We start from the raw sequence: 15275 nt of genomic DNA, 5'->3' as shown, positions 1-15275 counted from the left end.
AAAATAGAGACGAGAAAAAAAAACCTTTCCCAAACGTAAACCGATATTATATGACGACAACTCTACTGATGATGGCTAAACTTAGTAATCATTATAATACCGGACACCGTTGCCTACAAAATACTAAAATTACATTTTTCCACAATCCATCAACCCCTTAATACCTAATAGAACCCAAATGCCATATGTTTTTCCCACATACAATTTGGCCGATAGCGTTTTAAAGCTTCCACTATTTTCGTATGAGAATCCATCGACGACGGAACAAACACACAATCAAAAATTTATTGCGTATTCACGGTATATATATGGATTTTCCTACCCTTGTACCGCCGTTGCTGACGTCACAGATATGTGGTAACGGTTTCCGTGGCCATAGCCGAGCACATATAAAAACAAAATAATAAAGAGAAAATGAAGAAGAAAGAACACACACCGCCGCCTATACCGCTTACAGGTGTATTATACTCATATATTTCGAGAACTGCTGCTAGCATGAATGAAGTGTGGGTGGTTTGATGGGCAAACAGAAAAACGCCGGTTGATGAGAATGGCGTTTTAAATAGTTTATGTTTTTGTACCATCCATGACGTCATTCATTGTATTATAGGTAACAGATTTTGTGTACGGAAAATGGTGTTATATAAGGGAATATCAATCGATTCTGATGACGTAAAAAGATTGGGGCTGTGTGCATGAATATGTGTGTTGGGGACTTCAATGCTATACAATCCCAATACGATGATTTTAAGATAAAATATGAATATATGATGAAACCGTAACCCAGACAATTATGTAACCGTCTTGTTGAATAATAATTGATAGGAAAAACGGTGTATGTGATAAGTTTGATTGTTATGTATTCTGTTGTCATATTCATTGTTATAATTGATTGAAGGGGTTTCGTGTAATTAGTTCGACTGTCTTTTCGGTTTCGTACGGTTTCTTAATGGATACTTTTGGTTTTTTTTAAGAGTATATGACACATATACAATGTGTACACACAGACCACAACATTGTATAGTATGACTTAATCTCAATGGAATAGAGTCTAGTATCAAGCTGTTCGGTTTACCGTTCTTTTTTTTCGCCCCATATTTCGTGACTTAATTATTAAAACATTAATAGAAGATTGAGCGTTTATTGATTGAAAACATTTCGTTTCGTTAATTGTCGTTAATGGATATTCGTATTCAATAGAGAGCGAAATTATCAGATTGAAATGAAACTACCAAAAAAATTTGATTTTGGTAAAGTTGTGCTGTTCTGGAGATACAAATTGCATTTTGGTGTTCTTACATTCCTGAAACTTTCATTGAAATTTTTTAACCTTGCTACTAATTATTATCTTTTTACAATAATCGGCATAACTGCAGTACTGGGACGTGAATTTGTAAATAAATCATCACAATTCTATAGCTAATACTTCAGGGCGAAAACGCTAGAGTGATTTTTTATATAGCAAAAAGCATGTTCAAAACAAATGAAGTAAAAGATTTCTGAAATCAATCTCTGAAAATCTTCGATCGAATGAAGTAATAGATCAGATAGTAAAACTGTAAATATGCTTGCCGTCTGTGATAGGTTAAATTGGACGTTGATTATAATGCCCAAACAACCTTGGGCCTGAGTAGTCGAAAACCGCTGTCGCTTATAGTACATTTTCTACCTTGGTGTATATTTCGAGAATAACTTCGTATGTACAATTGTATATAACGAGCGCCAGCGAGTGTATATACAATTGTACATAAGAAGTGATTCGAGAAATATACACCAAGGTAGAACAATGTTTTATCTCCTGCAAGCTGATATTTCATACATTAGCGAAATAACCACAAAAATTTGGATTTAAAATTAATTAATTAAGCATGTTGTTTTAAAACGCATTCACAACAAAAAAAAACATCATACAGAGAATCCTTTATTTACTTACTCACACACATATACTATCCACCTCAACATTTCGTTCAAATCACATCATTACGACTACTCTGATTATTTGATCGATGTAGAAGTGACTAACGAACCACTACCGACACCAATTGCATCGCGTTATGTGATTTGTTGGCGTAGTGGTCAGCATGTTTGGTTGATATGTTGCTGGTCCCGTGTTCGCTTCCGCCGTTCGGCGATTTTTTTTTTTCAAATATAGATGGAAAGTAAATTTACCCTAGGTGGGTTATGTGTGAATTATCCAATCGTATAGGCTGTGGTTATGTATGTGTTTGTGTTTATATGCAGAAACGCGTAATGTATGAAATATCAGCTTGCAGGAGATAAATTTTCTTATTCGCTGATTTACTGCCGCTACAGTCTATGTGTCCAGGAAATGAAGGGCAATGACAGAAATCGTATATGACTTAACATATAGAAAACCACTGCGCTGAAAGAATGTGTGAACCAAATATTTTGATGAACATTAGGAGGTTATATTTCGCATCTGGTGAATGTTTCTATTTAGATCAATAGATGCTCAGATAGCGTCATACATTAGCTTTACAATTATTACAATGATACCCCACATGCTGTAGTATCGACGGGTCTAGGATATGTGCTTCTGGTACGCAGTGGATATTGTCACTCTACACTAAAGCAAAATTCCGATGCTTAGAATATCCATAAATTATAATGCTAGGCCTGACACAGCTTCCGATTCGGTTTGACCCATTCATTTTAAATAATGACCTCAGAAAGTCAAATTTGAAGATCCTTTCTATTTTTGTCGTTGTAAACTTAGTTTTTCTCAACCGAAGTTGGTTATGGAGGTGTACAAAAAAAACATTTTTTTTTCTTTAAATCAATCAAAACTTTGAGATACAAATTAACGACCAATTATAATCGTCATTCCATTCCAACTCGTAATATCCTTGAAAGTGTTATAGTTTTACATTTAGCGAAAACAATTTTATAGCCTCCTCAACCGCCAATATCACACCCATCAGTCAGTATACATACCGATGATTGTTGCCTATACTGTATATTGATTCATTGCAATACGAAATTTTTCTCGTTTAATTAAAAGAAACGAAAAACATAAAACTCCCAAATCCGTCAAACATTTTAATTTGATTCTTTAATCGAGCACGCCTCTATTTTTATTCCACATTAAAAGCAGCCACAAATGTTTGAACATTTTTTTAAAAAAACTAAACCGAACTTAGAGAAGAGATTGATATCTTTACGATTGTCTGAAAAACTAACGAACTTAAACTGAAAGACTGGTTCCGGTTTTGTCAGAAAGATTTTTATGTGAATGTTGCATCTTTATGTGAATGTGAATTTCGTTTTCTCAAGGATAAAACAGTTAACGTTTTATAATAAAACAATTTCGTAATACCATACTTGGAATCAGTTCAATTTCACATTCCGTGTATGTTGCTTGTCATTAAGACGTACTGTGTGGCACCATATGAACGGGGTTAGTGGGATGAGTGCATCCCTATTACAAACATAAAACTTTATAATTATAATCTATTACTTCTGTTGTTCAAAGCATTGCAAAGGCTAGCCATGATCATATGGGCTAATCGGACAAATCCTCATACTCATTTCATATATTGACGCCTCTACCAACTTGATTTCTGTCCTTTAAGTAGAACAACCATTTTGGTCCAGACCTTGTATTCCAGAGCGTTTAATGCAAATCTATTACTTCATTTGTTTCATTTTATTTTATGACACGACATTAAACCTGGATCAACGCTAGCAGGTTAGCCGTTTCTAAGGATTTGTGATGTGTTGTGAAAAAAAGATTGAAATACAACAGTTTGTCCGAATTGTTCAGCTTCAAATAGCAGGTATCCCACCAAAACAATCGAAAAGATATTGATCGGTTCACCAAAACGATTTACCGAAACTATATTCGCACATATATCGTTTGCAAAGTAAACCAAATATGAAATGTGGAGTTCGCAGTGCACATAACTCGCAGCACCAGACAAATTTAAAATTCATAAATTGCTCGTATCAAAATTGATTTATTTTGAAGATAAAATCTCATTCATAATGCATAATAGGTAAATTATGAACAGACAAAATAATATTTTAGTCTAAACAATTCAAGTTAGCTGGTATTCGTGGGAATCGACACCTCTTTTGTGTTTCGATATATTATAATGGCCCAATGGATTATTATGTTATGATATGTGTATTGCTTTAATACGAGCTAGCATGTATCCATTTCTGATTTTATTTTCATTTTTTTTTCGTTGATGGAATGACTTTATGAAATTAATTTTTTTATAATAAGTACTTCACGACTTTTACAGGTCACTAACTAATTTAATGAATTAGGCAAAGTATTAAGCGATTACAATAAATTTTATTAATTTTATCTTGAAATTTACATTACAATGAAAGTGAGACTTTATTATTTGAATGAAATAATTTGTCAATTTTTGTCTCTTTCATTTGGTTTTTTTCTGCACCAATGTGGTAGGAGATTTTTTTTTATCTAAAAGCCCAATCACTGATGAAATATAAACCAGTAGATGAACGACATTTTTTTGTTGAGATTTTAATTAGAGAAGAGTATGGCACACTCAGTATGCCATAATTGCCAGTTTTACATAATCGTAAAGAAACAAACAAAAATGTCAAATAAGGCGAGATGATTTCCTGTTTGTAACAATCACGAATTTATGTCGAATTAATCTAGATGTATTCGTTAATATAGAAAACATTGCAAAATCCACATAATCACTAACAAAAATAGACTACCTAATCACACTTTCAATCTTTTTGACATTCATTTTAATTAGAATGGATCAATATTGATGATCAAGATCAAGGAGTCGACAGCCGAGGAACAAAAGGTAGACGTCATTTATGAACAGTCCCATTTTGGAATACCTTATAACACAAGTGTTGAAAAAGACTGATTTTTGCAAGATAAATATAGTGAGGAGGTAATGCAATCTATATCGAATCATTTGTGCGGTGGCACGAAAGTTCGATACAAACTCCAACTTATCTATTCGTTGAAAGCAAAAAATGGAATAGAACGTCGGGCCATCTGTTGTGAGATAGCGAAAATATTTCTGTGAAATACAAGTAAATCGTAGTCAACCATTTAATAAAAAGATGTCTGAATGGCATTACCTCCTCACTATATTTACCTTGGATTTTTGTTTATCCGGCTTTGACTTTTTTAAATGGCAAACCTCAGTCACGATATATGCTCAAAAAAATCTTGTCCTTCTGTTATTTGTTATTTTCAACAAACCGGCCTGAGCCGGTAATTAGTAATTTCACCTGTTATCGATAACGACGACGAAAATGAACCAAGTTTTCGGGCTGATCTCTTCTATATACGAAAATATGTGTTTAAACAAATGAAGTAAAAGATTTTGTAAATATCAAAAATTCTCTTCTACAGTTGCTTCGCTATTCAATCAACTACGTAACAGCAATTAATATTTTAATCAGTCCAGTATCTGGTACGTGATTAGAGTTAGGAAAAATGATACGAAGCAAGGGATTTTCGGAACTCTTATCGCGTAGGAAAAGAGAAGAGTAATACCACTCAAGGTTTTTTTACCGTTGTTTTCTGGTATCTTTGTTTCTAACGTGAAAGAATATGTGAAAGAATATTACAAGGGAAGGAATTGATATTTCGTATCCAAAGGGCTTTAGCCCGAGGACCTTTTACTCATCGTGATACGAAATATCAAATTATTTCCCCAGTGTAGTATGACGTTTTCCTTTACGACTGAGGGAATAGTATATTACTTCCGAGGTTCCAAGTTGTGTATTTGATAAGTGGGGTGTTACAGCCCGACCCGAAGGGGAGGGCTGTATTCCCCACTTGTCAAATAACAACTTGGAACCTCGTAAGTACAATGCTTTACGTGATTAGGCAATGTAAATGAAAATGAAACATGCCGTAACACGTAAAGACTTTTACTTTACTAGTGAGGTAATGTGGCCTCTCCCTCACTAGTGAAGACCCTTTCCCTCGCTCGTAAAGTAAAACGCCATACTTTACACGTGGAAGCCCTCGGATACTTTTACTCATCTGGATACGAGATATCAAATTACTTCACTGGAGGAAAACATTATTTCCATTCCCATTCGTTGTCCATAACAGATGATCCTAAGGAAATCGATTTGTTTGTTTTTTAAATAAAAAAAAATATTTCAAAGAAAAAGAAAGAAATTTTTCCAATAATTTGTTCCATTCATTCCGAAGAAAATAAATTCAATCGAAGAGAGAAAAAAAAATTTAAATAAAAAAGCAAATACATTACAACAATAATTATTGACACTGCGTGCTACTTTCCAAGCCATCAATTACCAATTACGTCATGTGTGTGTACTCTCCAACGCTCTAGTCGTAACATATTGAACCTAATGATGTTGCTAGACATTTTATATTGTATATATACAACACGCATATCTATCTGTACACATATATTCGCCCAGTCAAATTGATGAGTGATATCTGATATGTTTTGTGGTGTTATAAAACTGCTAAAGCTGCAACCTTAAGTACAGTTGAAGAAAGAAAGATAGAAAAAAAGCAAACTCTTAAACTCAAATATATGAAATTGAATACAATTAACACAGCAGCATCAAGTGTTTGGCAAAATTATTTAATTTATTTACCAAATTTCGGTTGCATATTTCCTCTTATGTCATCTGAGATGAGAGAAAAAAAAATTGTTAAATTTTATCGAAGAAAAAAAAACCGTTTTCTACACACATGCTTTGTTTAGGCAATGCGGCGCTGATGTAGATGAACAGATGAAAAAGCCTTGAACAACTTTAAGACATTTTTGCACATATGCAAATTTCGTTCGTACACACATATACCACGGGAGGTAAAAAAATATTTTTCCGAAAAAAATCGTCAACAAAGTTTTAGGTTTTTTTACTTTTAATTAATGCTAATAAATATGCAAAGTTAAGTCTTTTTTTTAAATATATTTTCTGAATTATATTTATGACCAAAAGTCTACTATTTCAAAAAAGAAAAAAAAAATATTTTCAAGAGCTGTATTGCTATAAAGTCCCATCAAATGGTGTTGGTTCATGAAAAATAGTGTTACCAAGCCTGTATATACGAATTTGCCAATAGCATTGCTTTTTTATGGTAATTTTTCTTAAGAATGATCGGTTTTTTTAAACACATTTTTGTGCAATCAACTCGTCGCATTCATAATAAAATAAACGAGCTCACAAAACCAATATTTTGTGGATGGCACACGCGTTTTTTTTCTCTTTCTCCTAAACGTATTGTAATGTTAAACACAGTTTTCTTGCGACAATATTTTAATTTGTAAGCGAAAGAAGGCTCTTCGAGTTCAGTGTACCGATCGATAGAATTGGGAAAATTTCCTCCGACAAGGTTTTAAGTATTATTGTGCCAATAAGTTAGAAACCGTCAATTCAAGGAAGACTACCTGAAAGGCAGAGAAAGACATTCTTGTTATATGGGAATGATATGCCACTTAACTCAGCTTCGTGTTCAATAAAATATTCCTTGTTAATAATTCTTTCTAGTGAGTAAACTTATGACTTTGCTGGAACCACATTGAAACGGTGAAGTAGTTTTCAAATTGTTCTATTCCCTCTCCATGTAAAAATCGTATTATAATAAGTATCTGTTTGGGAGGGTAGATCAAAAAAAGACATGTAAATAATAACTGTTGCTTGGTATATCGTATGCGCTTATAACTTATAAAATCTGCTACTTCATTTGTTTAAACACAAACTTGGTTCATTTTCGTCATCGTTGTCGATAACAGATGAAATTACTGATTCGCGGTTTCGTTTTAGGTTATCGATCGATCAAAGTTAGCTTATTAATACTAGTTACTGATGCAACAAGTTGCGAAAAGTGGTCATTTTTTGCGATGGAGTTAAAACGCATCGTGTGACGAAAACTACCTCGTTTTGCAACGTGTTGCATATAACGTTTTCTGCAACAAGCTGCGAAAAATAAACTTTTGAAATGCAAAACATAGCTCTACCTTTAACCAAGGGCCCTATCAATAGAACAAACTGACAAATTAAAATGAAAAATCATATATTTGAATGTGTGTGTGACAGGTTCGTGTACAGACAGTACACGGGACTCTTAATGTCAAAAGTAAAGGGACTCATAATGTCAAAAGCAAAGCAAAGTTGACGTTCTAGGTAGTCTATCACTATGCCTTTAACATACATTCTACTATATGAACGAAATATTGTTTTCGTAACAAGTGACACTATCCAAGTTTGGGTCACTACACTAACTGGATGAATACTCTGACAGAATCAGTATATTGACAAAAGGCACTTTTCGTTGGCGGAAGACGCTTATCGTTTTTCGTTTTCCTTTTTTGGCTTTTCAAGTTTTTTGGGTTTTCCTTCTTTTTGGATTAGTGACCGCGCAGTTTTGTTAGTGTCAGTGCCAAGTTTTGCAGTTTGTGTATTTTTGCAGTTTCTAATTTTCTGATTTTGTGTGAATTTGAGTGGATTGAGTGAATTTTGTGCAGAGGCCAGTGAGTTAATCCGTACGTGAGCTGGTGGGGTGCGTGAGTTTGGATGAGTTTAGATTTGTTCTGTCCTTGTTTTTGATTCGGGTTTCTCTATTGTCTGAACCCGTGGCTTTGGCGCTAGAGCTTCCGACTCATAATCAAGAGGTCCCGTGTTCAAATCCGCGGCTGGACAAGATGACTTTTCCTTCATTCGCTTTCTATGTAACACTTACTCGTAGATATTCTAATAGTACGTTGCCAATTCGCAACGTTAAAAATATCGAAAAATATCGCTTCGCTCGTTTGATAAAATCACATCTCGTGACAAAAACAACCTCTTTTCGCAACTTGTTGCATAAATTACTATTATGCAATCGAGGTGCAAAGTACTTGATTAGGCTATAGATGTGTAATTATGACACGAGGCCGCAGGGCACAGGCCGTGTGTAGTCATATAATACATCGTGATCCTAAAAAAGTACTATTGCATTGAGTTGCATACAACATTTTACTAGATGTGTGCCCAAAAAAGCATTTGTCATCGAGAACGTTTTTCTCAAAAAAGCCTATGAAAGTTTCACTTTTCGTCACTTTTTTAGACACTACATCGCGTTGATCACTCGGTGGCAGAAGAGGTATTTATGCCACCGAGTGATAAATGCTTTTTATTAGGCCCTTGATGTTTAAATTATCACTCGAAGCCGAAGACCTATTGTGACAATACACATGAGATCGATCATCGGTGTCTTAAATTGTATAAGTTTCTCATATGCAGAAAAATGGTCCATTTTGGATGGATGGATACTCTATTATACAACATACAACTCCCAGGTACTTATCATCAGGATAATTGATATTGCAAATTCAAAGTGCTTCATTAAAGCTATTTGTCTTAAAACTACAATTCCGGTAATGATGGTATTGCCCCAACATATTGCAATTTTAAATAATTTTTTTTTTGTTATATCTTCGTGAAACATCAAAACAAAACAGCAACACACCGTTGTAATAACCATCACCCAATCAATCACTAATCAATCCACATGCACGATAATTTCTAATCCATAAATCGTGAGAAAAAATCTTTTGTTTATTTACTATATTCGTCGATATGGATTTCCTACATTAGAACTTTTTATGTAAGTTACATGAATTTCGGTTTTAAAAACATAAACATAAACACAACTTACACACACACACCCATGCTAACTACAAGATCGGTTAACCTACGGTGGTTTTTTTTTTAAACGAAATTGTAATGTTAAAAAATTATGGACATGTACGGTGTACGATTATCCATAGATATGTACAGATATATATATGCAACGTAAATTTCATGTATGGTTTTATTTATATGGTAAATAGTTAATGGTAAAGAAATCAACACGACCACAACCGTAATCAAATTGAAAATTATTCTGTTGTGTTTATATCTCTATCATTACCGACGAATGATTGCGTAAAAATTACATAAAATTATACGTCTGCCACAATGCGAAGATCAATATACGAATCCGCAACTAAAGTCAAATACAAAAGATTTCTTAAATGAAATATGCTACCACTTTATCGAAGACGACGAAGAAGAAGAAAACCAAATATATTAATCGGGGATGACTGCCGACGGGAGTGTTTTATTAAATTGAAATGTATAATTAAACTGCGAGAAAATTGTTTTTGTCGTAAATTTTGAAAATTTTCGCTGCATTTCTGGTGGCTTATACATTGTAAACATGAAAGCGAGACACGGAAACCTTTTTTTTTTTTATTTATATTTTGTTTGGATTGGGACCTCGGTTATTACTTTTCATTGAATCGATGGATATGCATTTATATGAGTAATTATGATAAAGATCGTGTTCAGACCAATCTGAACTTTTGTTTATCTTAATAGTTGGCACAGTCAATTAAGTTTCTAAATTATGTAATGTCAAGCATTGTACTGTGCAATTTAGTTCATATTATAACGTTGATCTATAAACAACAGTCTTTTGATTCGACATAAAATAATTGAACCTGAGAAACCGATATTCCTTAAACATTTGGGGGCTCAACCGGGATGTCGGTTGCTCAACCGTTTGTTTATTTAATTCGCGTTGTAGTTGTGAGAGAAATCGGCTGTTTTTTTATCAAATTATCGGTCGATGAAAGTTTATGTTCCGACAAGTGCGAACAATCGCGTTCTAAGACAATAGACATTTTTGTGAATCATTCAAATTTGTATGTTTGTGAAAAGAATCAAATGGTTCTAGTTGTTTCATCGAAAAGATACGATTTAAAGAGTCAAGTGTTCAGCGAGTTGGAAGTTTTACGATTTGTGCCCATTCTCTCAATGTTCATTTGTGAGAAAAACGTGGATGGAAACAAAAGGTCGCTGGTTAACAAAAGATCCACGTTGTCTCAAATACACGCTTCGAAAATAATCATCGAATTGCAGTTTCATGTAGTGGCTCATGGATTGGCTTCGTGCTCTACTGTCTTTCAGTGTTCAATAATGACAGAGAAGCTGATTTTCGACTACAAATTGGTGCATTCGAGTATCACTATGCAATTAGTGTATGCCAGTACAGCTTGGTTGACGTCACCATTTCTTTGTTTCAAAGTTATCGTGTGCAATAATCGTCTACCAAAGACAATCAATGGAGTAGAGCAGTGGTCATTTTATGGTTTCAATTTTGGTCAACTGCAATCCGTACAGCGAAAACCGGAATTTACAATTTTGACTTTATGTGTTTCAATAGTCAAACATCATCGAGTATTCCACATTTCAATCGTTTGTTCGATTAAAGTTTCATTTCGAGCATTGGTTTCGGCGTCTCATAACGGATCAAGCAATCATTCCAGTTCGTCTTTAAGCGTGTCAAAGGCCGAACGAGTCGGAAGTTGCAAGGCTGACAGATCAGCTGGATTTATTCATCTTGCAGTAATTGTTCCAACTGCCGTTTCTTCGTATTATTGTGGTCAATTGCAGACAGTCAATGGAGTATCAATGTGTGAACAATTAGCGGAATGTTTCTCGACTTGTTTATGGAACATGAGTAGTCTTCAACATCGTTCGCTGGAGAATGAAGCGCTCCATGGTATCCGAAAACGATTATCCAAGAGATTCATCAGTCGTCGGGCAAAACCTGCCATTATGTACAACAAAAATGCTGCGAATTTTGTGGACTGGATAACAGAGCTTTCTAAGGCACAGCAGAGCGCACTGAGAGAACAAATGGACGAAATAGTCGCTTTATTTACCAACGACGGCGTCGATTGGGAATTCAATCCTACAACAGCAAGTAATTTCGGAGGAATTTGGGAAGCAGCAGTGCAATCAATGAAGTTTCACCTCAAACAAATTGTTGGGTCGTCACATCTCACGTTTAAGGAGCTGACAATTCTTTTTTGTCAAATCGAGTGCGCATTTATTTCGAGACCAATGTGCAGCCTGACCGATGAGGATTTGAATTTGAGTTTATTTTTGAGTAAATTTTTCCGTTTCATTCATTTTATCTTCCGAGCCAATTTCATTTCATTTTGAATTTTTTGTGTTAGTTTTATTTGAAGACGATTTATAATGTCTTGGCCGGGAGTATGTTCAGACCAATCTGAACTTTTGTTTATCTTAATAGTTGGCACAGTCAATTAAGTTTCTAAATTATGTAATGTCAAGCATTGTACTGTGCAATTTAGTTCATATTATAACGTTGATCTATAAACAACAGTCTTTTGATTCGACATAAAATAATTGAACCTGAGAAACCGATATTCCTTAAACAGATCGGTCGTGTACACTGTGCATACAACCAGGATGCCTCCTCCCGTTTACGGTCGGTGTTTACAGAGGCATAAATCTTTTTTTCACTCGTTCGCTTTAATTTTAACGGTTTAATTTATGGATTCATAAGAGGTGGACATTTAAATTAGCATACGTTTTCAGATGGTCAGTCTGTTATATCGGGCGATTTAAGTATCTTTGAACGAATTGACACAAAATCTATTACTTCGTCAGTTTTAACATATTATGAATTGGCTATGTATTCAAAATGTTTTTACCGAATTTACTGAAATCTTCCAAAATTTACCGAAAATTACCCAAATTTACCGAGTTATTACGGAACTATTACCAAAACAAAAATTAGACAAATTTTCGGTAACTTTCGGTAAAATTCAGTAATCTGCACAGTAATTTACATTAGTTAGTTTCAAGGTGTTCATTGGGGAAATGGGTGGGTTCCTAATCAATGCTTATAATGTCTTATTCACATGACCTGATATGCTTCTCCAACGGAGCGGTTTGTAGCTCCTTGTTCTCGGAATTAAAAATTAATTTGAATCAGGAAACGCAATCCAAAGTAATTAAAAACACCGAACAAGAACTAGTAACCAAAAGAACTACGTGAACATGATAAGTTGACTTGGACACCCTATGATACCGATACACTATACTACACAGCGAATTAATTTTGCATAAAACTTACATTTATTTACACATTTTATTGTTAATTTTGACGCATTCGACTATTTTTTAGTAATTAAGTGCTCATTAAACAAGTTTCGATTTTACACCAAATATAGCGCATTTGTCGCTGTGTTCTCATTTATTATTCTTGCGAATTTTGTGTGATCGCTTCGAAGACGAGGCAATAAAATGAATCTGTTTATTACAATTTAAATGGAAGTTTTGTTTGTTTTTGTCTATTGCCCATTAACATCTTTTTTTGTTTGTTATAGTACTGGTTCCACACCGCGCATAATTTTCATAATGTGAACATAAAAGCATAAGTGTGATTTAGTTTATGGTAATTTTCGATCGTAAAAGATGCTCATCGCATTCAAATTGTGTGCGAGTCTCTCTCATATTTAATTTTCTCGATCGATTTATTAGAACCGGTGATCTTTTCAGTCAGCCATTATTCAAACTGAACCGAATTCATTATTTTTATTGTTCAAGTCATATTGATTTCAATGAACTAGTTCGACCGCTGGCTGCCCGGCGTGTGAACTGAATGAAACACCTTGACATTAATTTGGATCAAAATAAACAGAGCAGGAAGTGGAATGTGATCGTTTATTGTTGTAGGCCTGCGAATGAAACGTGTCATGCACCCCGTCGTTCTAAGAAGAATTGTGTGCCTATTTCCTAATGAATTGGTTCTATTCATTTGCCTATTATATTGATTCTTACTGTAACATCACCGAGGGCATCAATGACATAATTTAAGGATTTTGACATTGGAGTAGCAAATTTCGATTTGAAACGTTGGATATCAATACTAAGATAGTGTGTAAAGTGTACGTTAGGTCGGCGTCGGCGGAGATAAATTGTTCCAACGTGTTACAATTTCAGATTTATTCTTGATTTTCGAAATTTTTTTAATTTCAATCAACACAACGTAGTTTCATTATCCAACTCCTATTGCAAGTTGCAAGGACTTTTCGTTGTTGATAACACCTTCTGCACCTAATTTGTTTTGATTTTAAATCAATTAATTGATTCAAAACAGTTGTTCAGCTTCTGATGAATTGGAGTCTGTCATTACCTTGGACTTATAAGTGCACATCCCACTTGTCACCCCACCGCAATTTTCTTAAATTTTCTTGAGTTTTTCCACATTTTCCTAGATTTTCCTTAGTTTCACCAAAAAAATATTTTTGGAAAAATCTGGAAAAAGAGTGAAAATTGAGAAAAATTTTGGAAAATGTTTTCCCAAAAATAGTTTCTGGTTCATAATCTACTATTGTCCCTCTTTCTCTCTCTCTCTTTAATTACTTTCATTCACTTCTTTTGGTGGGTGTTTTTAATCTAAATCAAAACAATAAAACTGAGGCGTAACCGGCGTAACTTTGGCGCTCGAATTAAGCCAATTTTTCCAATGTAATCAAACTAATCAAGCAACAAAATATTTTTGGTGGAAAAAATCTCAATTACATAATATTCGCCGCGCTGATTTAAATGTAAATGGTATGCTGATTTGCAAAGACACGATTAGCATCTATTTGGAAGGAACCCGCCTACACAAGCACACGAGGCAATTTTAATTTTCGACTGTTTTATTTTTTGCTCATCTGAATTTTGTTATTGTATTTTGAATAAAAACTATAAAGCCGCTCAAGCTGCTTTAATTTTAATTTTATTATAATCGTCGATACAACTGAAACCGAAAGTGGTATAGACATCCTAAATAATATATTTAAAACGAAATATGTCATGCTGTTAGAGGTGCATATCTTGTATCGTATTCTAATATTACGTGAATACGATATATATTCCAGATTACCCAGATTAAACGTACAGCACACACAAAATTCTTTTTTTTTTAATTTCGTTTCTTCGTTTTTCATATTTCTTATTTATTTATAAAGCAATTTACGACTATTATAAGGCGATTGAATTTAATGGGGCTTTGCAATATAAATAATATTAAACTGGAAAGATGAAGAATATATATTCAATTTTCCGGTTTTTTATTTTTATAGAATCATTTCAGAAGAATCACAATCTCTGTTTCTGTGTCAGAGTGTTTTTTTTTGCGAAAGTCTTGCTAAAAATTTGCACATCTGAAAGTGTTATTAGTTGACCAAGAACCGGTTTGTCCCATTTACATTTTCAGCCCAAAAATCGATTTTATTTAATTTTATCGGCCAACTTCTTCGGTCATCCTTTTATGCCGGTTGAAAACCGTAAGTGTTTGAACCAGGAAGCAATCGTTCTCAGCGAACACGACTTTCAATTTCATTTGTCTGCGATGTATATGTAAAAATGCCAGCAGACTGCATTGTTCTCTGATTAAATAATTTTTTTTTTATCGACTATGGTAATATTGG

The 15275-nt window shown here is 34.0% G+C and overlaps 2 protein-coding genes across 4 annotated transcripts in view; both read left to right on the top strand.

Annotated features, from left to right (window-relative positions):
* Window positions 1-15275, top strand: part of LOC119085177 (probable nuclear hormone receptor HR38) — a 57007-nt gene that overhangs the window by 7159 nt on the left and 34573 nt on the right. The window lies entirely within an intron of this gene.
* On the top strand, window positions 10315-12217 carry LOC119085185. Of its 3 annotated transcripts, XM_037195501.1 has the most exons (3): window positions 10318-11677; window positions 11729-11743; window positions 11848-12217. In XM_037195501.1, the coding sequence occupies exons 1-3, from the start codon at window positions 10522-10524 to the stop codon at window positions 11904-11906; spliced, it is 1230 nt and encodes a 409-aa protein (XP_037051396.1). In that variant the 5' UTR covers window positions 10318-10521; the 3' UTR covers window positions 11907-12217. The 3 variants fall into 3 exon arrangements, with proteins under 3 accessions (XP_037051393.1, XP_037051395.1, XP_037051396.1); XM_037195498.1 differs by having other exon boundaries at window positions 10315-11677; window positions 11729-12217; XM_037195500.1 differs by having other exon boundaries at window positions 10316-11744; window positions 11849-12217.

This window comes from Bradysia coprophila, unplaced genomic scaffold (assembly GCF_014529535.1).
Source record: "Bradysia coprophila strain Holo2 unplaced genomic scaffold, BU_Bcop_v1 contig_94, whole genome shotgun sequence".
NCBI lineage: Eukaryota > Metazoa > Arthropoda > Insecta > Diptera > Sciaridae > Bradysia > Bradysia coprophila.
Note: the sequence above shows the minus strand (reverse complement) of the source record. Positions and strands in the feature narration are given on the sequence as shown.

What these genes read in the sequence shown, in the direction of transcription:
- LOC119085185 (XM_037195498.1), top strand. Translation starts at nt 10,522, where the DNA reads ATGTCGGTTGCTCAACCGTTTGTTTATTTAATTCGCGTTGTAGTTGTG. An exon ending in GCAGAGCGCACTGAGAGAAC is followed by an intron (nt 11,678 to 11,728) that starts AAATGGACGAAA and finishes TCGATTGGGAAT; the next exon opens with TCAATCCTACAACAGCAAGT.